The 26,235-nt window shown below is 41.8% G+C and overlaps 1 protein-coding gene across 2 annotated transcripts; it reads left to right on the top strand.

Moving 5' to 3' along the window:
* Window positions 1-753: 753 nt before the first annotated feature.
* On the top strand, window positions 754-26,235 carry LOC148019978 (tetraketide alpha-pyrone reductase 1-like). 2 transcript variants are annotated; one of them, XM_087700865.1, is made up of 5 exons: window positions 754-942; window positions 4,252-4,421; window positions 24,782-24,988; window positions 25,577-25,736; window positions 25,921-26,235. In XM_087700865.1, exons 1-5 carry the CDS (start codon window positions 825-827, stop codon window positions 26,202-26,204), a joined length of 939 nt encoding a protein of 312 aa, XP_087556991.1. In that variant the 5' UTR covers window positions 754-824; the 3' UTR covers window positions 26,205-26,235. The 2 variants fall into 2 exon arrangements, 1 of the variants encoding a protein (XP_087556991.1); XR_015694983.1 differs by lacking the exons at window positions 4,252-4,421; window positions 24,782-24,988; window positions 25,577-25,736; window positions 25,921-26,235 and adding an exon at window positions 1,015-1,572 and having other exon boundaries at window positions 820-942.

Raw genomic sequence — 26,235 nt, 5'->3', positions numbered from 1 at the left:
GACAACAGTTATCTTATCCAAGATTGTAAAATTCATCTATGCACGAAAAAAAAATTTAACATTGTAACGGTGTAAGCAAAAGAAGGTTGTACAACCCTAAAGTGAATAGGCACTAAACATTTTTTCAAGTTACACAGAGTAGTATAAAGCAAAGAGCAATGCGTGAGATATCTTGAAACTTGGACTATCCTTAAATATAATCAATTTGCAAGTAGCTTGGGACTAATCTTGCACACAAAAAGAGAGTTGAGAATGCAACGAAACACACAAACACTTCAATACACCAAGTCGCATTTTTTTAAATATGTGCAAGATTGATTGATCCAAGACCAAGACTCTCAACGAGGCATTCATCATCACAATGTTTATAAAGTATGTATGCAAGCAATTTAGCACAGCCATGCGGCATAGTGGAAAGAAAGTCCCCCCAAACAATCCATTTCAATGAAGGACCGAGATTTTATTAATGCAAGACTGTGAAGGCTCATGAGTCCTAAAAAACTTGTGTGGTTACTGACTGGAGTTTGGAAGGTGCCCCTACTAGACGCGTGGGGCCACCAGGTGGTAACCAGGTGAGGTGGGGTCCACTCATCCCAGCAGGGCCGCCCGGTGCGACCGGCGGGCTGTGAGGTACGTGCCACCTGGCAAGGCGATGCGCATGTTCACAAATTAGGAGCGCGCCCCTCCTCGTCTGGGCCGGTGGGAATCTTTGAGAATTTGGCCTTATCGAAGGGGGCATATACGCTCTCTCTCTCTCTGTCTGTGTGTGTGTGTGTCTGTGTGGGGTGTTCATCGGGCGTGCGTAGGGGAGCGTTGGATTTGCAATGGAGGGCGAGAGAGAGCTGGTGTGCGTGACGGGGGGTTCTGGGTTTTGTGCCGCTCATTTGATAAAGCGCCTGCTCGAGCGAGGCTACACAGTCCGGGCAAGCGTTCGCGACCCAGGTTCCTCTCTCTCTCTCTCTCTCTCTCTCTCTCTCTCTCTCTACACCTAATCTCATCACATCAGTGTCACAGCTCCACACATATACCTGTCTTGCGGCTGATCATCAACATCACGTTCACAATTTGAGGTTTGATCTCTTCTACGACGCCTACCGCTGGAAGCTCCCAACCTTTTTCCTTTTTAAAAATGCGATTTTCATTAACAAAGGTGAAGTATTTTCATCTAATAAGGGCGATGGAGCAAGCTTGGCCTTAAATCTCCACGAGCTTACTAGCTTCCTATTAGAGAGCTTAACTTCCTACATAAGAAGAGCCTAAACATCCAATACTTACTAGAAATGGGAAGGTCGACTATTAACCCCCTCTCAAATTGGAACTTTGCTAATGAAAAAAGTGATGTTATAGTCTAAATTAGCAAAAGAAAATCTACTTTGAGCAGGAAAAAAGTGTTAGCATGTAATGACATCACAAAGAACGGTCCTTTGAAACGGTAGAAAGGATTTCATCCTCATAACTATCCCTATGGATTTTCTTTCAATTGTGTACAAAAAGTATAATTATTTCTCAACAAATAGAAAATCGATCCTTTAGTCTATGTTTAACTGTTCTCTTAAATGCATTTTTCCTTTGCTTTGCAAACATCTCTTAAATCCTTGGAATTATCATGCCTTCTTTTAAAGGAGAATGCAATTATCATGTCTTTAAAATTGTAGTAAAGTGCTCCTTGTAACCATTCCAAACTGTGATCCTTTACCGTTCTTTTTTGTCTTTGTTCTTTCTGTGTACTATACACATCTCTTAATCCAAGTTTTTATCCTCACTTTGAAGCTCTCTTATAATGGAGTGTCTTGATACTCTTAACTTTCATTTTCAAACATCTTTCATTAGCACGTTTTTGAGTGTCCATATGGGTATTGCTAAGTAGTATATACTCTCTTCTTAAGACTCATGTTAAAAGCATTGTTAGGGTCTTGGGAAAAGTGATATATTACTCTCCTTTATTTAATCATTCTCAAGAATACAAGCATACTTGCATGCTCTAGGACTAGAAAGTTGAGTCTCCTTATGAGAATGCTCAATGAATGGAAGGTGCATAAACATTGACAAAGAGATTATCTCAAGAACTCAAAATGAGTGGGCAATGGAATCCATAAGACAAAGCATGAAATGATGAAGTCCTCTCTTCTATCTTCTTATCTCTCACCTCTCCTCTCCCTTTATTTCATCACTTCTCTCTTTCTCTTTTCTCCCTCTCTTCTCTCTTTTCTCCCTCTCTTCTCTCTTTCTCTACTCTCTACTCCCTCTTTATGTTCTCTCTCTCTTCTCCCTAGTCCCTCTCTTCTCCAATCCCTTCTACTCTCTTTTTGTCTTTTCTCTCTTCTCTCTCTTCTTCCTACCCTCTCTTTTCTTTTTCATTCAACTTGCTTTTTTTCTTTTCTCTTTTCTCTCTCTTCTTCATGCGTACAAGCATGATGATGACTAATGGCTCTCTCTCTCTCTCTCTCTCTCTCTCTCTCTCTCTCTCTCTCTCTCTCTCTCTCTCTCTCTCTCTCTCTCTCTCTCTCTCTCTCTCTCTCTCTCTGTCTCAAGGATTCTGATGATGTAGACACAATTGAGAGCGGATGGAGGTTTATAAATAGGCCACTAGGATGAGGGCCGAGACAACAAGTTGGCTAGAAATGAGCCAACTAGCAACCTATCAAATGCTTAATCTCAAGCTGAAAAATGTGTCTAAAAATGAATGGATGCTTTTGACTATGTTGGTAGTCCCCTTTGATGTCACACGATCTAGTTTTGTTTCATATGGTTGGATAATTTATAAGAGAATTTCAACATGCTATTCTCATTCTCTAACAAGATAAAAAGCTTGTTATTATTGAGATGTTTTAACAAAGCTTGTGATCCTATTAGATGAGTCTCTTATTTTATCTTGCTTAGGAAAATGTGTTTTGGTTTTATCTTTAACATGGTGAATGTATTCTTGTCCAATGTTTTAGCTAGAGCTAGCATGATTATATATTTGTAGTAATCCTGTGATTTGAGAGAATGTAGAAGGCAAGGGTGCCCCTAGATCCCTTACTTTTAAAATGTGTTTTGGTTTTATCTTTAACATGGTGAATGTATTCTTGTCCAATGTTTTAGCTAGAGCTAGCATGATTATATATTTGTAGTAATCTGTGATTTGAGAGAATGTAGAAGGCAAGGGTGCCCTTAGATCCCTTACTTTTAAAATAGTTTCTAACTTGCTTCACACATTCATTATGTTGTCAACATACAAGCAATCAAAGGTCTTTCAACACACCATGGATATTGCTTTAGCTCTCATATTGCAAAAACCTCAACTTCTAGTAATTCAAGGATTGTACTTTGTACCAAAGATTATTTGCAACTCTAAAGACTATTATCAAAGCCAAGGAACCATGGAAAATTTTTGTGATATTAACTTCCACAAGTTGCCACCCTAAGCAAAGTAAAATTTCTCTTATGGTATGTGTATGACGAAAGGGCCAACTAGATAGTTGAACAATTGGATGCATGTTCTAATAATATGCACATTTTTCCATGCATGCAATGAAACTATTTGTCACGTGTTTTGGAATTTTGAACTTATCAATTACACAATTACACGGAAACACATAACACAATTACATGGAAAACCATACCTTCTTAATGCAAAGTGCAAGATGTCTTCAAGTTTTTCGCTAAGCTAATTAAGGTCCTACAATGAATTTTGTTAGGAAAACTTGCAATTAGATTGTCTTTTGGCAAGAGTCAATTGTTGTACTCAGCCTTCCACCTAGGTTTCTTAGTGCAAAGTGCAAGATGTCTTCAAGTTTTTTGCAAAGCTACTCAAGGTAGCACAATGAATTTTGTTTGGCAAACTTGGAATTAGATTGTCTTTAGGCAAGGATCACTTGTTGTACTTAGTCTTTGGGAAAATTTCTAGGTATGTTCTATAGATTATGGTGAACTGAAACCCAATGACTTTGATAAGGTTATATTTGTGAGCCTTGAGTGCCCTATTTGAGTTGTTAGATTTGTTAAAGGATGCTTTGATTCAAAGTAAAGCATATTTTTGTGTTGCTTTACAAAGTAAATACAAGAGTTATTTTATTCTCAAGTTTTCAACTTCATTCATAACCATGATTTTTAGACTCTCTATATGATGTGACCTTTCATCCCATTTACAATGTGAGCTTGTAATCCCGTCCAATTTCATTAGTCTTTTGATATTTTTAATGACGGTGTCATTTTTTTCTTTAAAATAATTTTAAAATGGCAAGGTACTAAGTAGTTGAGTGATTTCAGATGATCCTACCAAAACCAATTACTTAAGAAATTTTGTCGGTGCAAATGAGCGATTGGAGCTGGTTAAAGCTAATCTTTTGAATGAAATGGAGATAGATTCTTTGGTCCAAGGTTGCCATGGGGTCTTCCATTTAGCATCACCCAAGATGGTTCCAACAGATGATGTTGAGGTATGCACAAGTAAACGATGAGAGATTGTATTATTTTCTGATAAAAATAGAGTAGTGAGGTGGGCTATCAAAAAAGTGTAGCATGAATGTAAAAGTGCACCTAGTTTTTTCATAGTGTGGTGAAAATATAGTAATAAATAAATGAGTGATATGTACAAACTACCACCATGGATGGGTTTTCAAGAAGAGTCATTTAGACCTTCAAGATTTTATAAAACACTTTGTAAGATTGATATTTACTACTAAAAATCTTCAAAAAACCCAAAATATCACTCGAAAGGTTCTACCAAAGATCCAGTGGCACCAACATCCTTGCTGCATACCTAAAGGCTCAACTATTCATGTGAAACCAAATTGCCATAATGGTCAAGGTGCAAACTACATTCCACAATTTCATGGTGAAGTCTTCCCTGTCATTTTTCTCTCCAAAGACTATCCACTTGGGGTTAATGGCTTCATTGAAGCATGCTTTGCAAATCCATTTTTAAACATTTCTCCATAGTCTCTTGCTTTCATTACATCCCCAAAATAGACGTTCTTATTGATTTGTTTCTCTTCTACAAAGGCCACAAAGGGGAGACATTTTTAGAGCTTTATGCAAGCATTCATGAGTGGGGTACTTGTTCATCAAGAGCCTCCACATGGCAAAATTTAATTTTTTTGGGGCATCAACTTTCAGACTCTTCTAACTCTTTTGGCCCAAGTTCCAATCTTGGTTCTTGGGTGCCATTTTGCCCCAATAAGCAGATGTTCTAGCTAAGTGGTCTTTTGAAGTCTTAGACAAATCCTTTGTGCCACAACACTTCCATAGTACCTTGTTGTTAGCTGTCAGACGAACAAGGTGGAAAATCTGGAAAAGCTAAAGCAGAAGACAAAGGCCAAGGCAAAGTGAAACGGAAGACGAAAGCGCGCCAAGAAAAATCTAGAAATACAAGAAGCGCAGAAAAGTCCTAAATAAGGGGAAAATGTGCACAAGAAAAAGCGCAAGTACTTTCGTAAAAGAGCCCAAGCGCATCATGATTTAATTTAAGGATACTCGGCTCTCACCCGTGCAATTTGTAAATGTAGACGGGCGGTGGAAAGGAAGCTAGGAAGATAGAAGGACAATGGAAAAAAGGGCCTAAGCCACAGTTGGCCATGTAAAAAAGGGGATAAGGAGATTACCACCCAAAAGGGATTTAGGGTTTTGTATATGACGTTGAAAAGTGAATGAAAAGCTCATTCTTGTGTGTGGCCAAAAGTGGCTCTCTTCTTCTTCTTCTTCTTCTTGCTTGCTTGAGCTTGTGCTTGAGAGAGGGAGTGTGAGAGTGTGAGAGAGTGAGCGTGTGAGGGTGAGGGACCGAGGAGGACAAGCTCTTCATCTTCCCCTCTCTTCTTCTCTTCTCTTCTCTTGCTTGCGGCTATGGAGCTTGGAGCGTGGAGCTTGAGGATGGAGCTTGCTTGAAGCTTGCACTTGGATCGTGGTCCGTGGGTCTTGGCGGTTGAGCAAAAGCTCCCACATTTTGGTTCCGTTGCCGGGACCAATGGATTCAAGCCTTGAGCGCTTGCGCGTTTCGAATCGAGCATCAAAGTAAGGGTTTTCCCCGAACCGGTGCTTGAGGTAGATAGGTAGGAAGCGAGGAAGTTTGAAGATGTATTCGATCTCCTTAGCAAGTAGGTTTTTGGTTTTTTGGATTTGGAAAAGCATAATGGAGTAGGATAGTTATTTGCTTTGTGATTTGGGTGTATTAGGGTAGGAAAAAACAAAGAAAAAGAAGAAAAACAAGCATCAGGGTTTCTGCTATCATAACATGGCATGAGGATTTGATTCGATTACCGATTTGCATTTTGGAGTTTATTGGCTATTCCAGGTATATACAACTCTTTCCCTCCATCCATAGCTTTGATCTTGAGGTGTGTGTGATAGGCCGTGACCTGAATTGTGTGATTCGAGCGATTTATCATTGCGCCGACCAAAGTCGCACCGCGTTCGGCTAGTCCAAGTGACGATGATTCTGGGCCGAGTCCCAGAATCGGCCCTCGACCCACTACCGCCCGGACCACTCGGCTCGAACACACCGAAATTCGGCTCTCGGCCCACTCAACTCGGACACCCACCGCTCGGCCCGTCCGAATTGACCATTCGAACCAACTTTGAAATTCGGCCCTCGATCCACTTGACTCAGCCCACCTGACTCGACTTTCGGCCCATTTGACTCGGCCCTCAGACAATGACACTCAGACTGGCCGAATTTGACATTCGGACCAGTTACATTTGGCCCTTTCTCATTCGGTCCTCGGCCCTCGGACAGGCCGGATCGAGCATTCGGCCCCTGCAATTCGGACTTGTTAGGCCGAATTTGGATTTTTTTCAAATTTTAACATGTAGACCCTGAGACTGACCGAGAGACCAAATAGAGCCGAAACCATATCATAGATTGATCACTGGGCTGAAACTTAGAGCAAGTAGTTCAAAATTTGGCTATAAACGGTCCTTCAAATCACGTATGGCATTTACCATAATGGCCCTGTGGGCTGGGGGGACTGCCCCCCCTAGACCCCCGCAAAGGGGGCAGCCCCCTCCGCACCTCCCCTGAGTAGGTTGGAGAGAAAACATGCACCGTGACAGGTCCTTCAAATTGGACTCTAGTGTAGTAATGGCTCTACACGAGCATGGATTCTCACTTGCAAAAGAGCAACCAAAAGCCCATACCCGAACGGAGATAAACAGAGACCCTAGAACCTCAATGGGCCAATCTAGCCAATAAGGGCAAAAAGGCCACACTACAAAAACACGTACGTGTTGCATTCAGACTGCATCTGGTCAAAGCGAAAAGCAACAACATCAAGCTACAACAGCGAGGATGACTAGATATGACAGTCCTAACAATAGATGCACCTTGAATAGCACTGCACAGGCGATGCAAGACATCAGTGGAGAATCCACATCTGGTCGTGCAGTTGGGGACTCAAGGGCATTTGTTAGAAGGCTTAAATTTATAAGCCAAGACCTGGAAGATAAAGACATGGTACTGCATGCTTATCTTAGGGTCAAACTCACCGCGAAAAGAGAGCACACTATCGATGCTCTAATTGATGAAGGAGCAGATTTTAATATCTTGACCTATGAAGCATGGACCCTACTAAACCAACCAGAGCTCACACCAACTAATGCAACTCTTAGCTCTTACGGGGGACACCCACAAGCACTCATAGGGAAGTGCAAAATCCTTGCGACAATTGAAACTGAAAACTTGGCTATCCTATTTCATGTTCCTCCAAATAGTGCTAATTGCGGGAAGGAAAACCCTCCTAGGAAGACCCTTCAAAAGGGCGACCAAGTGTGAGGCCGACTATGTAACACAGAGGATACACTTGACACTACCAGGTGTGAGGATAGTCACAACCTTTAGCAAGGGTGACCTCATCGAACCTCGAGGGAAAGGCAAGGAAGGTGCTGACATAATAGTCAAGCCTGCTAATGAGAGCAAGGACTTGTTGAAAGAGTTGATAGAAGCACAGGTCGAACAACGAGAACTAGTGAGTGAGGCCATGCCTGAAACAAGAAGGTCCGAAGCCAATGCCAAGGACAGGCGTTGGACTTATAAATATCGTAGAAGACCCCAAAAGAAGCCCAAGCCTTATAGACGAAGGCATCGATGGAGAGCCAATACAACGCCGAGATGGATATCCAAAGCGTTGCTACGTGCTCAAGGGTATTATGTAGGTAACCGATGGATTTGGGTACCAAAACCCCCTGCTAAACCATCTCTATCAGCTGAAGGCCAGATTGCATCAAAAGCAACGAAGCACAGGAGGAAATCTAAGAGAAACTCCAGGTCACGGGGCAAGAAACCAAACATGAGTGTTCAAAAGAAAGAGCCTCTGCCTAGTATACTTAATAAGCAGATGTCATATGTAACCATTGAGCGCACACAAAGACCACTAGTGCTCAAGGAGCTTTTGACTTCCCAAGATGATGATGAGCACCAAAGGGCACAACGTTGCTCATAAGAAGGCTGATTTCTCAACAAAGCAAATGGCACAATCGTTCAGCTACTGCCAAGTCTACCTAAGAGTCCCAAATCTCCTACACCCTCTTTTCCCAAATGGACACAGGAAGCACAACAGCGATCGTCAAGGGCAATTGCTCAATCCCAATCTCTATCTACATTTGAGCTTCCAAATGTCCAAGAGGCGGGACATGACACCACCCTTAGCTCTCAGCCTAAGGATATGCATGTGCAATCCACCGTGGCTAGCTCAACTGATGCTTGATCCACACAAGTGAATGCTCTAAGGGCAACAAAAGACATGGCCACTTCTCGCCCTAGGGACTTGACATCACAATCCACCAAGATTAGCCAGCCCACTGGACTAGCCACTACCACTTCCAATCAGGGATCACAACAGTCACAGCCCTTAGCCGTGACAATGACCCTTGCGGAACGTGTCCTTAGCAGTTCACCTGGGGAGAAGGTGTCGTATCCAACTTCCTTGACAACTCTAGCACTTCCAAGGCGCCTAAAGCCTAGGCTGGAGGAGTCAAACAGAAGGGAATTGGCTAAAGAGCTAGACTCTCCAAAAAGAGAGGTAGTTGTACCCTCACAACCTAGCGAGGCTATTCAGCAGGCCGCGGCTATGTCCATAAGGACACACTAGAGAAAGAGAATGCTGAGGCCCAACCAAGCACATCAACGGCGGACCTAGTTCAGGGTCCTGAGTCATTAAGTTATGCACCTTCACTGACCAAGAAAAAGAGAAGAAAACAGCAAAAACAACAACAATTACGAGTGATTGTGGATCCCAAGACATTGAGATCAAGAGCGATGAAGAGTTGAGGAATAAAGCATCGAGTCCATTCACCAATGAACCCATTGATGTCTCTCCTAATAGCGGTGAAACCTCAGACATATCCGTGTGTTCTGAAAAATCAAAGCAGCCGTTATCATCAACGGTTACTTGCAACACTCAATCCACTGACAACAGAACTCACATTGACCAATCAAGAGTGGATACAACACTGTCACAACAGGGTGACAAATCTATACTAGCCACATCCGAGGAGAACCATGATAAAATAGTAGCAAAACCTCAGGAAAAACGCACAATCCCCGAGAGCATAAGAAATCCTAGCGTTGACCGATCTTGCTCATCTAGGCCTGAGCCCCCAGTTATGCTAAAGCCTAGGGAAACTCCTAGAACCTTGCATGAGATAGCAACCGAGCAAGCCCTCGTTGAACATAGAAGTGTCGCAAAATGCTTAACTGAGTTGGATGCTAAGCTCAAAGTGTTCGCACGTGTCTATGTCCTGGCAGACATGGGCGCATTCCCTAAAGAGCAGCTTGAAGAATACTTGCCATTTCTCCTATCCTGGGAAGAGCAAGAACATTTTGACAAGCACTATGACAGGCTCCTGCATGAACACATGCGACTCACCTCTTACGAGGAAGCCGATAAACTACGCTTAACTGTAACATTCAATTATGTGCTCTTCCAACCAAATCTCTTAGAGATAGAGCAACTAAACCGACAATCAGAGGGTCGAAGTCAATTTGAAAAACGTTGGTTTGAAAACCGTGTTGCAATGTCCGAACTAGGAGCCCAAATTATGACAGTCTCAGAGGAGTGATTGGCCAAATGGCGGTCTCCTCACACCCGAGATAGATGATCTTTGACTTAGAAGTGCTAATGGCCAACCTTGATAGGTTGTAAAAGGTATCATACTCCTCCAAGAGCACTTGGATTGATTGTCTCTCAACTTGAACTATGTTAGAGGTATCATTTGCAAAAAAAAAAGAGATACAAACTACTTAATACCAAAAATAGGGATATCTTTAATGAGAAGTCAATTAAAAAAGAAAGGGAGGGGCAAGGGACACCCTTGCCATAATGAGCTCTTGAGATCAAAGGGCTCCAAACAAACTCCATTCACCTAGAAACTCTAGCAACCTTGACAAGAGAGTTGAAAAGGTTATGTGCTCATATAGATGCATTCAAAATTTTGCAACAAAGATGAAACCAATCATATTTGTTTATGGATTTCCTAAGTAAAAATATAACAGTGATTGTAGACCATCAATATTCAAATTATTGTCTATAAAGAAATCAAGGAAATTTTATACTACTTGTTAAATAACCCTTTGTAACATCTATATGCACATCTAAGGGAACCCTCAACGAGTGAAAATTCTCTTGATTTATCCAACATCTTTGAAGAGATTCCATGTGTAAAGTTTGACCATTTAATGCTTGTTGTTGTGCACAACAAACATTTCAAATTATCCAACTATTGTGAAGTATCGTAACTATTAGACTATTGCAAAATTTTATATCAAACTATGTAAGGCAATAGAGAGTGCACAACTGCATATTTATAAGTCAATCCCAAAGGCAATATCCCATCTCAGCCAGATCACCATATCCAAGGAAGATACATTTGACAGACTTCGAATCTACCTTATTGCATTTGTCTTTGGAAATATGGCCAACAGCCTCATATCCAATGACTCACAAGTTTGCATACAACAAAGGTTTACTAGACCATACCTCCTATGTGACTCTACCACTAAGAGTAGTGAATGGGAATCTATTAATCAAATGAATGGCAATAGTAATTGCCTTAGCTTAAAAATGTTATGGTAAGCCTTCCTAACTAAGCATACTACAAACTCTTTCCTAAATAGTTCTATTCATATGCTATACAACACCATCCTATGGTGGTGTGTAAGAGGCAGTCAACTAATGCTTAATACCCCTCTCATCCCAAAACTACTTAAATACCTTAGAGATATATTCACTCCCTTTGTTAGATCATATATATTTCAACCTATGCCTAAATTGGTTCTCAACCATAGCAAGAAAGTACTAAAACATAGGCAAAATCTCTAACTTCTACTTTATGAGATAGGCTAAACTTGTCAGATCATAGGTATTTCAACCTATACCCAAATTGGTTCTCAACCATAGCAAGAAATCACTAAAAAGTAGGCCAAACTTCTAACTTCTACTTTATGGGATAGGCTCAAACCTTATGCAAATAAGCATAACAAAATACTTAGCCCCCTAATGATGAGTCATGAGTCACAAGTCTACCTACCATATAAACAATTATCATAAGTGTCAAATCATAAGTAGTCAAGATCCTAGTAAATACTACAAACAAGTAAGGACATTCCTCTAAGGGACTTATTCTTAAGACGACGATGCTAAAGAGATACATGTGGAAGATCAAAAATGGCCAAAACATGATCAATAAACCCAAATACAAGCAAGGGATACAAGTTATTAACTTTGGCACATCTAGCAAAAATGAGGTTGTCACATGTGATCTTCCATGTAGAATCACCAAAATATATATATGATACATATCATCATCCAACTATGCAACTAAGATAAGGCTTTTAGTCAAATCCGAGACATGGCATACATCATATAGCACAAATGGAGCACCAGTACCAAACTGCAGTCTCATATCACCTAATATCACACACATTATCATCACCTAGTCTAACTAAACTTGTAGCATTGTGATAGATATAAAACCAATGAACAATGCAATGTAATATGAAAGGAAGTCCCTGAATCAAGAAGTTAACACTAAGAGTAAGTAGACTAAATATGAAGCAATTAAGTAGCATCAAGTGAAAAAGCAACACGTATATAATCATTTGAGCTATGCTCCAAGGCATTTATCTCTTCAATCTTAACAGTGGACTTAACAATGTTGCGATCACTTTTTTTTTGCACTTCCTTTACCTTTTCCATGCCTATCATTGCGCATACAGCATCCAATCTGCATACCAGTGATAGTGAGCACCGGAAGGTCCTCAAGAACAAAAGAACTCTACTTTTGCACAAAAAACAAGAGAGAAGACTTGCACGACATCAACCAAAAGACTAATTGGGCACAATCTCCCCCCATGCCTTGTGTGAGCACTCCACAAAGCATGTATTTTATATATTATTCATCTCCAAGCTCAAAAAATAGCCCAATTTACAATTAGAACGCTTTAGCTTTTGTGTTTGCTTTTGTCCCACTAAAGAATTAAAGCTATTGGGCGCCCATAGAGTCGGGCGGTGCCCAAATACAATGTCCAATAATAAATATTTAAATCGTGCATCCATGCGCATACAAAATAATAAATAAATGTTAGTCACTTCAATAAATAAACGCGTCAAAATGAATATTGGCGCCACGCCTAAGATGTGCACCCATCAAAAATGATAATTTCTTCTAAATAACTTGAATATACGCTATCGCCTAGTGCTTCTCAACACCACCATTGCCTGCTCTACACATCAACTGAAGTATTCACAGTGGTTCTGCTTGACTGTTGCTTGCGGTGGGCTTTAAAGAAATTGTGCGGATTCATTTTATAAACCATTTCATTAAGGTGTGGCATCGAATAGACATATAGATTAATAAGTAATTTGGTATTTTTTCTATTTATTATTTTCGATATTTTTGAAAAGGAGATATCCGTTGACGCTTGTAAGTAGGGAATGCTTGGTCTAAGGGGACTAAGAAGACACTTCTACTTAGATCTAGCCCTTGAATAGGCGTGCAAAATGATAACAAAGGCCCGTAAAAACCTATCACCAACTCCAATAACTTCAGTTCTACACAAGGCAGGCATTAGAATTTAGCGTGGAGTGAAGAAGACGATGACGTTGCATCCCATAAGGATAAGGATGATGCTGATGTTTGACATGATTGCTGGCGATAATAATTGCGATGAAGTCGATCGGCAACAAGCTCTTTTGTCATCCCCTCCAGAATAACCCGCTTGTTGTCAAATGGGACGTGTCCATCAGCCACGTATGGCACACTCGTTGCTATCTTTTCTCAATTTTCAAACATTTTACACGGTCGCCTCCAAATCTGCATCACCCCCCCCCCCCCCCCCAATTCCCCTCTATATAGCCTTCTCTAAGGCCTCTGGTTTTCCTTCAGCATTTTTTAAAAACTATAGTTTCCCACTTTTTATTCCATCACGCTAGTTATTTAGCATTTCTCTTGAGCAATTGTAATTTTTTTAAAAAAGTTAATAAACAAAACCCCAAAGTCATGGACATGCTCTCATGCCCTAGAGTCTGTGTGACATCAGAATATGTCGTTGTCCAAATCAACCAGACAAGATTTGCATATTGTTCTACATCCAATTGAGTGCCACGTAGTATCCGCCATATTTCGAAATTAATCATGTGCTCGCTACGGCTCTCAATCCATGCCATTATAAACTTGTACTATTCACTAGGAGAAGGTTTTTTACTTATTTAAGGTGGATCGATCTTTCGCAAAAATGCATGACATATTTAGCCCTCCCTCGAGTCCGCAAACATTCATGTGCAGCAGTCCACCTGGATCAAAGATAAAAATAGTAATGCCCTCATCATGCTCACCGCCAATAAGGAAGATTTTTATCCACATTACAAGGAAGTATACTCTTGAAAGCCCAAAGAAAGCATAGAAGAACCATCTAACTCATAGGCACATGAAAACTCCAATTTACTATCCAAATAACTATGATCCATAAGAATCATGTTCGCAAAAAACTTCTTCATTATCTTGTTTGCCTTCACACATGTCTCCTAGCTCTTTTATATCTTTCTCAAAACCTGTAAACCCTACAAGAATGTGCATGCGTCCAAGAAGGAAAACCAAGAAGTTCTCCAAGGACTTTTGCATCCCACTAGGCAAATACAAACTAACAAGCACAATTGCTTCCCTTGACTTGATTTTCATAAAGCAAAAAAGCTTATCACACCTCCAATTCCATACTACTTTCTCATCGAGCAATAATCCCACTAGCTTCATCATGTACAACCTTCCTTGTAGCCTTGGACACCACACATTGCTACATACCTCCAACAAATACTTTGCCAAATACTAGGAATAACCTCCTCTATCTCAACATACCTTGATCCTCTTTGATAGTTAGGCCTTGTACAGCCCTTTCCACATCCAAGTTTAGTTCTTTACCAAAACTACCATCCATACTATCATCTGAAAGCAAACCCTGCAAGTACAAGTCATTTAAAAATTCATCGTCAAAAGTAGAGGAACAGATAACAAGTGGAAACACTTCTCCATTCACACCACTTTGTATCAGCTCTTAGCATGCAACATACTTAACATAAGCGTTATTGCTTTCCTTCTCATCCAAAGGCCTCTTTTCAACACAAGAAACATCATCCAAATACAAAAGACTGCTCTGTAAGAGTTCTTACATCTTCTAGCATACAGGAATGGTGCTCAAGTCTACTTCCTTCAAACAAACAATCTTCATCTATCATATCTGCAACCAACTCATCATCATCAATATTAGAAACATCATCACAATCATCATGCAAATCTTCATCATCATTATGAAAAAGTATTACATAAAATGTTACCAATTCCACAGGAAATATCAAGACTCTCCTCAACCTAAGAAATAACTTCATCCATAGCCCAAGAAGCATCCACTGACGTACATATTTCCCTTTCATCTACATACATGTATATCTCCTCTTCAACATTCTGAACATTGCTTTTATGGCATACCTTATGTGCCAAGTCTTGTACTTTTCTCCACATGGGATACAACACATCTCTATCATCTTCATAGTAGCATCCCATCTCCTTGATCTCATTGAGTCGAAGCTGGTACAAACCCTAAAACTTTCCGTATGACTAATCATTCATACCATAACCTATAGGATGCATAAAGAAAAAAATTTGTAGAAACTGTGACAAGCTTTCCCAACTATTGACTTCCAAGGCATAGCCTATTTGCAAATAAAAACCCACCTTTGCCTCATCGTCCAAAATATGAAACCTTTGCATATGCCTTTCAACATACTCAACCCAAGTACTAACATCTTCATCAAATCTTCCATGGAAAATGGCCATCCTGTGACTCAAAAACTATAAACCTAAAACACCAAACCATTGTTGGCGCTCCTTAGTGGGGTCACAAAAAACGATGTCACATGAGTACTGATCAAGGATAATCCTCTCACACAACCTGAAGACACATGAAAAAGGAGCACATGTAGATATTCTCATGGTTTAGTGCAATGCCTCAAATAACTCAGCTCTTGGCTACAACAATTTTTCTAGAAACTTTGAAGAGCACAAAAGACAAGTCAAAGGACAAGATATATCCCATCACCACCACCCAGCCACCCGAGCAAACACATAGTTCTTTGCCCTTGTAACACCATTTAGACCATCTGTTGATTTACAATACAATGTCCAATGCAAGATTCGAAATCATGTAGCTTTAGGGTCAAGTGTAGCTTGATTCATCCCTTTTGTCAAGTTTTAGGGTCTAGTGTAGCTTGATTCACCCCTTTTGGTGATGTTAATGCTTACCATAATATTCAATGAAACCACATTACAAAAAATACGATTCAGGACTTCAATAAATGTAGTATTTTTATAATACTAGCCAAGTTCTATTATTGCAATCAAATCTATCCTTTCACTATCTTTTGTTTAAGGAATCTAATTGTACTTTTCCCCAACCAAATTCATGGTCTTGTGTCGACTAGTTTAGATTATCCTTTCCCTAATTATACTAAGATGTAAGGAGTATAAATTCAATATTATTTATGGTCAACTTCCATTCTTCTAGTTCTCTTGTTTACTTAGAATTTAAGAGGCATTTCTAGCATTAATTTGTGAGATAATTAAAACTTAGTTATATGATGAGACTAAAGAAAAATCTGGGTTGGGTAGGTTGATCCATCTTGACACCATTCATTGGTTCATTTTCATTTACGATAATTTTATATTGCATGAGATCCTATCGTGTGTGCCTATACCTCTTGCGGCGTGTCGTTCAAGTTCAATGAACTTGTTGGTGCTTGTGGACTAGACATGGGGGAAAGGAGTAGGGAGAGGGGAGGGGGTGATGGGTGTCTCACACACACACACAAACACACACACTCTCTCTCTCTCTCTCTCTCTCTCTCTCGCGTCTGATTCCCATCGCGTCCGACTCCCATCGTCATCATCTACCTCGTCACCAACTCGTCAATCCATCAACAGACCATCCCTATCTCATCACCGAGTAGTCCGTCTCGACACTCGTAATCCTCTCTCAATCTAACTCACGGTCGCAACTCATCCAAACAGACAGTCAACTCGTCCAAACAGACAGTCCCCAACCAGTGATCCATTGTCTCGCTCAGTCCATCGTCTACCGACGACCAGCCTGTCTAGCCCGTCTAGCAGCCCATCATGAGTAGTCGACACTTCTGTGCTTCTAGCTCCGATAGTCGCGACTGGCCACCCCTCTCTCTCTCTCTCTCTCACACGTCCGACTCCCATCGCGTCCGACTCCCATCCGTCCATCATCGTTATCATCTCACACTCTCTCCCACGTTCGACTCCCATCCGTCTGACTTCCATTGTAATCATCTCTCTCTCTCTCCCACGTCCGTATGACTTCCATCGTCCTCATCTCTCTCTCTCTCCCACGTCCAACTCCCATCCGACCATCCGACTTCCATCGCGTCCGAGTCATCCCCCCCTTGGTCCGAGTCAACCCCACCTGGTCCGAGTCACCCGCCCTGGTCCAAGCCAGCCCCCCCGGTGTCCAAACCCCCGCCCCCCCCGAAACATGGGCCCCACAGATTACACCTAAGGCGCAGACTGAGGTGTAGAACTTGCCCGTAGAGATGTCAGGGTCTGCCAAGAAAGACTGGAGAGTGTCCCCACGTACGCGAGGGGAAAAGAGTGAAAAATACTCAACCCTTGGGAGTAGTGCCGACAAGGTGAAAGACACCCGTGTATAAAAAACCATCGAGGTGCTGTGCAAGATTTGTAAGATCCAGGACCAAGACATGGACAACATCAAGGAAATGATGAGGGCCATGTGTGACGAAGCCATCGAGCACGTAAAGGAGGAGACAATCCGCAAGATGCAAGAGTGGAAAAATGAAATTTATGAAGAGGTCAGAGCTCGCTTCACATCCTAGCAAGTGGATATCGAATCCTCTCTCCAAAGAATCGAGCCATTGCAGAACTAGGAAATTACTAGCTGCAAGAGCCAGCTCGACCTCATTAGGAAGGAAGAAGGGGAGATCACAGAATCCATGCCTGAGAAGGTCAAGTCAGAAATGAACACATGGGCAGTGGTCATGAAACAGGCACAAGCTGTAGCAAAAAAGATCCCCACGAAGAAGGAGGAGTTCATCAACGCAGCCATCGAGGAAGAGAAGAGGAGGAAAATTAGAGCCCTCCATGTCAGGGTGGTCGGGTGGAAAGAGGGAGATAGCCCTATGGAGGATGCCAAAGGCATTTGTGAGAAAATGGGGGTGGAGGACCCCTCCCTCGTGGAATAGGCATGGAGGAGGGTAGGCAAGGAGTCAGACAAAGGACGGCCCCTCATCCTAAAATTTAACGACTTAGAGTCACGACACGCCTTCCTCTCCACAAAAGAACAACCCTCAAAGGACAGAAAATATATTTGGAAGACGACCTCACCCCAACCCAAGTGGCCCACAGAGACAAGAATGCATGCCACAGATCATGGAGGCACACAGAGTAGGCAAATGGGCGGTCTATAGGGACGAGCGCATCATCATCATGAAGTGCCAATGACAAGGCGCGACCCATGAGACACAATTGAGATTTGCAATGTGGAAATGTAATGGAGCCATGAGAACAGATGTTGGGCTCTTCTAGGAAACCTTCATGGACAGGGATATAGTCATGTATACAGAGACACACCAGAGCCCGGGCATGCACCTACCAACAGTGAGAGGCTACAAATGGGATTCAGCGTGCCACCCCCAGGCCAGATCCCAAGGGAGGACCAGAGGGTCGGGGGGAGTGGTAGTACTCTATAGGGAGGAGCTACAGCACATCGTACAAGTCATGAAGAGAGATGATGAAGCCCGTTTCATGTGGATCAAGATACATACAAACCACCCACGGGATATATATGTCGCAGTATGCTACTTCCCCCCGGCAAATTCCTCGTATGCGACACATGGAGGGTTGTCCCCGTACCTACCCCTATATGAGGAAATCATGCACTACTCGAGCATAGGAGACATCTTGCTGACAGGGGACTTCAACGCTCGCACAACGTAGAGCCAAGTCCCCTTCTTTGAGAGTGAAGACCACATGTATCGAGAGCTAGCACTAGAGGAGTTGGGGATCAACTGAACATCACAGGACATAACTAAGTGCACAGAGTATGGAGACTTTTGATTAGCACTAGGAGGGCACACTGACTAGCCATCCTTAACGGCCTAGGACTGACGCACTCACATGCTTTCCACATAAGCATGCATCCAGAGGCTTGGGAGGAGGCAGCACATTGGACTACCTATTAGGGCCACCCTGATCCCGGACATACAAGTCTTCAGCATCTCACCACGCCCACTAGCGGTAGCCACAAACCACGCATACCTCCAATTTAGCATCACAAGTAATTACGAGGGGACCCCCTAGTGAGTGGCCCTCAAAGATTCCCCAGATACCACTTCACCAGGACGACGGTGAGTGCCTACTCAGATCATCTATATTGGAGCCTACAGGAGATGGACCCACACACACCCCTAGAGGAGTTCACAACACAACTGGCCATGACCCTTCACACATCAGCTCCCACGTACTTCCCCCACACATGCCCTCACTCCACCCCTCCTAGCAAGAATGCCCCACGGAATAGCTGGTACGACGAGGAATGCAAGGAAACCCGCCTCCGCCTCCAACAAGGGGAAGCCAAAGGGACATACACCCATCGCCAAGCTCGCACGATTTTCCGTCACCTAGTGCGAAGGAAGAAGCGGGCATACCTATCGAGGCTAGAGCACGAGTTTTATCAACTATTCCTAGGGCAGGATAGCAAGGAGGCGTGGAAGGCGTTCCAAGCACCCCGAGTAGAGACACCCGTTCCCACAGACGTGACATAGCTACGCCACCTCACTATACCACGTGCTAGGACAACCCCCTATCTCGGCCGCCAGAGGACAGGCCAACTGCCCCCACCCTCTTCAAGACAGAAACGGTCCGTGATGTCATTGACAGACTCCAGAATGGTCGGGTCTAGGACCACGTGGGACTAGTAGGAGAAAACCTCTCATTCACTAGAGATACAATCGCCCCCCTCTTAGCCCACCTATTCAACAGGGCATTGCGTGAAGGCTTCCTAGCCAGTTGGTCAGCAATACAATAGTACCAATCCTAAAGACCAGAGACCCCATGGTTCCCACAAACTACCGGCCGGTCGTGGTCGGTCATGTGCTAGCTAAGCTCTACAGATGTCGTGGGCATGAGTTAAGCAAATGGGCGGAGACACACCAACACTAGGCACAGGGGCAAGCCAGCTTTAGGAGAGGCTACTCTACACTTGACCACATCCTCACACTCCGAGCCATCATTGAAGAGAACAGGGCACAAGAAAAGTGGGTGTATCGTTGCTTTGTGGACTTTCGCAAGGCCTTTGGTATAGTTCCTCGAGCCAAACTCATGCAGAGACTATAGGCGCTCGAAGTCCCGGTAGAGATGAGATGGGGAATCCTGGCTCTATACAGACAGGCCCGAGCACCGAGAGGGCTATTAGAGGAGATTATTTGCACTATTGGGGTAAAGTAGGGATGCCCCCTCTCCCCCACCCTATTCGGGCTCTACATCGATGAGATATCAAATTATGTGGACAGACTTGGAGGGGAGGGGTCATGCCTGGGGGGGTCATGCATTACAGACCTTCTGCAAACCAAGATCATGGTATTCAACACATCCACCCAATGGATCCATTGGTCAGTATAGTCGAGGTGGCCCAAAAATATGTTTACCTGGGGATCACATTTTCAGGGGCCGAGATTGAGGGAGGCCACAGCGAACAGACTAACACGCAGCTACGTTGCCTTGGGATCCATGGAAAGCCAATATGCACATCTACAATTTCAGGAACCTCTGACGAAGCTATGGCTCTTTGATACCTTGGTTACACCAGCACTTATGTATGGGGTCCCGATATGGGGGTCTAGCCTTTACCATACACGGCGAACCACACAAGATCAGCCATTGCCCGAAGGGGAGGAGAGATACAAAGGATAGGAGCAGATGGAATGCCCCGTGGTGATGGTGATCTCCCAGCTAATCAGGAGTAAACCATCAGTACCACACAAGATCATGAGGGCAGAATTGGGAGCACCACCTATAGTGGTAGAGGCCCTATCCCAAAAAGTGACCTTCTTGCACATCCTTTGGAGCCTACCGGAACACAGATACTCCCGCCTCGCACTAGAATCATCCAAACAACTCGCATTGCCGGGGGACACTGAATGCTGGTATGCCCGTACTGGCTGTTGCTGCATGGGCTACACATGGACCACCTCCAGCCCCTACAATATAGTCTGGACTACCTCCACTTGAAGATTAGTCGGGAGGAGCTGAACCGTGTCATCAGGGTGGATATTATTCAGCTACACACAGCCAGGATATGGGTGTTACCAGCCGAGGACGTGGGGAAGAAGATGGCCTTCTACCGAGAGCACCTCCTATGCCTCACACATGATGACTTCATTATGCGCCCGAGATACATGGATGTGCACCTGTCCCATGGGATCCGAATTGCCATCGGGCAACTCCGTACATCATCACACCAGCTATGGATCGAGACAGGCACATATGGAGTGGACTCTCTCCCCCTAGAGGACAGGATCTGCCAATTCTGTCAACTGGAGCCAGAGAGAGAAGAACATTACATATGTAGATACCTAGTGTACTACGAGATCACAGGCTACGTCCACTGTCTCTTCAAGGAGGGATTCGGGCCACTCTCCCAAACACTAGACTTCCCTGACCAAAAATGCCTCGAGCTCTTCCTCCTGGAGCTACACTGACATAGAGACCACCTTCTACGAGTTCGGGACCAAACAGCCGAGAACACACAACAACGCACCCCCCAAGAGTTCTACAAACCCTCAGCAACCCCCTCTATAATGAGGACTGCAGCCAACCGACCAGTGGCCCCACCCTAAGGAGTCACCTTGGATAGAGCTAAAAAGAGAGGCAGAGCTTGCCACCCACACCTAGCAGGCCCACGCCCCCATAGGAGACATCACCTATAGATATAGTGGATACTACATCACCACCGGGGAGCCATACCCCATCACTTCAGCCTCTCCATTCTAGACAGGCCCATGTGGGATATCTTAAGTTGACCACGCTCCATGAGCAGTTCCACACTACATACACTTGCAATGCATCTAGATTGTATCGAGTTTGTATACCATTTTGTACCTACTCACCTAGTTCACCATAACACTAGGTAGTAGCTTTACTAGGACTTGGAAAAATTCCCAGACATTTTGTATGTAACCTTTTGGTCTCATCAGTCAACTTAGCCTTTTGTAGACGTTAATATAATTTTCTTTCTTCTCTCTCTCTCTCTCTCTCTCTCTCTCTCTCTCTCTCTCTCTCTCTCTCTCTCTCTCTCTCTCTCTCTCTCTCTCTCTCTCTCTCTCTCTCTCTCTCTCTCTCTCTCTCTCTCTTCCTCATGATCATCCCACCCTCATTCATGGCATTAGCACTTGGCTAAAGGAGGAGTGGCGTAGGAAATTTTGTTTTAAATTTAAGGAACTAAAAAGGGGGGAGAGGTTTAAAAGGGTGTTGACATTTAGGAGAAAGAAAGAAGCTAGCATAATTAATTGGGAGTCCATAATTGCTACGCTTAGATGTCTTGGATTTGGAGAATATTACATCAAAATGGTATGCTTTCTATTCTCCCATGCTTCATCTCATGTGCATGTGAATGGTTTAGTTTCAACTTGAACATGTCTATAAGGCAAGGTTGCATTGTTACCTCATTGCTCTTTGCAATCGTAATAGATCCTCTTCTCAAGAAGCTTGATAAGAACATCCAAGAAGAGGCTATTAACGGCTTCCCAATTATAGGTGAGAAACCCTTTGTTGCAAAAATAAATTGGTTCATAATATAACAATTTGTTGATCTTTTAGCTTCCAAATTCAATTAGTCCAACATAGAGCTACTTTATTTGGCTTATGGAATGCCAAAAGCCCAACTATCTTGCTAAGACTTTAAAAGTTTAAAGCATGGGAACTCGGGAGATGCTTAGGTATTTTTGCTACCCCATACATAGCAATCTACAAATATGAGAACTTTCCGATTGGCTAAAAGCTAAAGTGAGGCAAAAGTGATAGACAATTAAACAATTGGTTTAAACTTCAACTGAATTTTGCCTAGTACATGGATGGTTCACAAGGTTATGCTTGGTTATTCAATAACTTTTATTGCAACACTACTCAACTTTAGAAAGTCAACTTGGGATCAAATGGAGATTCTTTGAGATCCTCTTTGAAATTTGGGGAAAAGCCATAAGCTCACTCAATGGCTTGGGAGCATATTACAATAGAAAACAAAAATAGTGGCCTTTGCATGAAATGCCTCAAAGGTTAAACTATTCTTCTAGGCATTTCAGTGCTCAAAAATCTAGTGAAAGCATAGCATGGGATGCTTTAATGCAGTTTTGAATATCTAATTTTCACTTGTAGTGGGTCAATGATATGTTCAATTAAGCAAATTGGAAAAACACATAGGCTTGTAGGGGGTATTCTTCTCTCTCTTCTTAAAGATTTTAGTTAGTGTCTTACGTATGAGACTATAGTGAGACACATTTGATTGGGGCCTAAGCTTTCCAAAGTTGTTCACAAAAAGATGTCAAAATCTATACTAATATTTGGGATCGCTCTCCCCAAGGTTCATGCCTTATTGGCCAAATTGTATGCTATAGGCTAAACTCCAAGGAGGGTAGGTGATTGGAAGAGGTCCTCCAAAAGAAGAAGAGAGATTGGCCTTCTTCCATGAGGACGGCATCAAGTCACTTGACTAAATACCTTATTTCCCCAAGTGGTAAGATCGAGATTGCTTTAAGGTATTTGAGGGTTTCTTTGTGAAGCTTTGGAGCAAATGCAAGTTTTTTTTTTTAAAGTATCCAAACTAAAAACTTAGAAGCAAAAGATAAGGGTATGGAAAGATACTCCATCTAATTAGTCTAAACCTTGGTTTGTGGAAAGTTATAATGACTAAGCTTCAAAATAAGGAAAGAGCCAAAAAAAGAATGGGCACTTCCCCATTTTGTCATATGCCCCAAAGATAAGAAGAAACTATAATCCATTTGTTTTGGAACTTTATTGAAGGCCGACAAGTTTGGAAGTCAATAGAGTTAAATGGATGAAGGAGATGGGCATGCATGAGGTGATTACTATGGAGATGGCTTTATTTGGGTGCTTCACTCCAAGCATGGATGAGGATCGCTTAAGGTTGGAATGTCATTAGGGCTATTATTGTTTGCATGGAAGATGAGAACTTAAGTTTTGTTGAGAGAGATTTCTTGATGGCACAAGTGAATGGAAAGTATCTCCAATCTTACAAAGAATATGCTTGTAAGCAAAAATGCTTGAGTATATAAAGTTTTATGCAAGGGACTAAGTTGGCTCTTAAGTTGTTGTTTATGTGACTTTCTTTGGAGTATGGGAACTATGGGTCAATGTTGTCAATATGTTTTTTGCTTCAATAGAAACCTTGTATTATATAAAATAATCCATAAGTTTTGTTGTAATACTACCACATCAGTAGCAAATGCAAAGAGAGGCTTCAAATAGCCATATTGGACACAAACTCATAACTATGATTGAATCCATCAAGTACACCACTCACTAGTGCAAGAATCCAAATTCGATTGAATTCACCAAGTACACCATTCACAAACTCGTAATTGTGATTGAATCTAGCAAGTACACCACTCATTGTGCAAGAATCCAAATATTTGGTATTTTGAAAATAAACACATAATACAAGTTTATGTATGAGCATGCTCGCATACATGTGTGTACGTGCATGCATGCTTGTCTCTGTTTTATCAATGTTTTTTTTTTAAATTTTCTCTCATTTGTTGTAGAGTACCATGTGGATCTCTTAGTGAAAATTTATAATTTTTGGAAAGTTCAAAAGCTAACTCCATGAGTGGAAATGACTCCATAAACATGCATCGAATTGGCATTTGTGAGCTCTTAAAGAACATGTTGTTGAAGTAAAAGTGTAATAAGTTAAACAAATTTTCTTGAGTTTTGTAATCTATTTACAACTACATTGTTGCATCTTAATTAAATGTAGTAATTTATAAATATCACACACAATGCATTATCTTACATGTAGGTCTTCAATGATTAGGTTATCATTTATCTTTTCAATTGTGGGTTTGATTTTCATATCCATATTAGACTTATTATTTAGTTTTTCAAAATGGTTGATGATGAACTTTCCTCATCAAGAAAATTATTCTTCATCATGAAAAAGTACAACATTATTCTAAGCATCTAATTTTGTGTGTTTATTTCTTTTGTATAGAAACATGTTGTTCAACCTATTGTGTCCACAACAATGAATGTGCTCAAAGCTTGTGCTAAATCGTCTTCTTTAAAGCGCATCGTACACATGTCCTCCATTGCAACCTTATTCTATGGGTTGAAAGATAGCCTAGCCCCTGATGCGACAATTGATGAGAACTTTTGGACATCAACTAATGCATGTAGACTAGAAAGGGATCCCATTTGGGTAAGAAAATTCCGAGCATTCACTTTTTATGTGCATGGAATGTATTTGCTCATTTTTCAAAATATGGGGGAAATGCTTCGTAATGGATGACAAATAAGGGGAAAATGTTTGTGATCATTAATGATAGACATATGGATTTTTTTAAAAGAAAATATGTAAATAAAGCATGCTTTCGTACCTATATGCAAAAACACATGCATACACATTATATATATACAAACATACACATATCATACATACCTACATATGTGTACATATGTATGTTGGTAGGTCCATACAAATATGCATACATACATATAGAGAGGGATAGAGGTCTTTTATAGTGTATGCTTATTCTACACATATGCATACTTACCTTCATATGTGTACATATGTATGTTGCTAGGTGCATACAAATATGCATACATACATATAGAGAGGGATGGAGGTGTTTTATACTGTATGCTTATTCTATTCAAGAATATCTCCATTTCAATGTCTAGTTTCAAGAAAAGGATTTGAAGCTCAAACACTATAAGAACATTCCAAATTGTTAACTTTCACAAATAATTTCATGACATGATTTGCTTACTTTGTTAATGTGGGTAGCCTTACGTGGTGGGTAAGACATTGGCAGAGAAGGAAGCCTTTGATTTTGCCAGCAAAAATAAGCTTTGCCTTACAACAATACTTCCTTCTTTAATGATGGGTGCATTCTTCTCTCCACAACCACCAAAATGTGTGTTATCGACCATAGGCTTGCTAAGAGGTGTGTTTCCTTTCTATCTTTCAAAATCAGTTTGATCATTATTTGGTAGTCAGCTAGCATGATGTTGCTCATAAAAGTTCCTTTATGAAGTGTAAAAAAGTGTATTGAAGCAACAACATTGTTGAGCTTAAAATGACTATCATTCATATTTTGTTGTAACTAAACTACTAAATATTTTCTTTAGGAAATGTGAAGGGCATTCCCATGAAGGGTTATATGCCTTATGTTCATGTGGACGATGTAGCTATGGCCAGCATATTTCTATATGAGTGTAAAGATGCAATGGGACGTTATATATGTAATCTTGGGGAAGATAAGCTAGTAGATATTGCTAACATGCTTCAACAACGCTATGTCGAGCTTAATCCAAGTTCGCCTTCAATGTACGTACATATTGTTATTCTTTTGTCTATGCTGTTCCACACATTTTATGAACACTTTTTGGCACATGTATGTGCATTCAAATAAAACATTTACTCCTTTCTAGCTCTAATCAAAA

Source organism: Lygodium microphyllum, chromosome 19 (genome assembly GCF_053477565.2).
Source record: "Lygodium microphyllum isolate KBCC chromosome 19, Lygodium_microphyllum_v1.1.10, whole genome shotgun sequence".
Lineage (NCBI taxonomy): Eukaryota > Viridiplantae > Streptophyta > Polypodiopsida > Schizaeales > Lygodiaceae > Lygodium > Lygodium microphyllum.
The sequence above is the reverse complement of the archived record's forward strand: the minus strand, read 5'-3'. Positions and strand labels throughout refer to the sequence as shown.

Coding starts and splice junctions, on each gene's coding strand:
- LOC148019978 (XM_087700865.1), top strand. CDS start 825: ATGGAGGGCGAGAGAGAGCTGGTGTGCGTGACGGGGGGTTCTGGGTTT. Junction 943..4,251: donor GGCAAGCGTTCGCGACCCAG/GTTCCTCTCTCT, acceptor GAGTGATTTCAG/ATGATCCTACCAAAACCAAT. Junction 24,989..25,576: donor TAGAAAGGGATCCCATTTGG/GTAAGAAAATTC, acceptor TAATGTGGGTAG/CCTTACGTGGTGGGTAAGAC.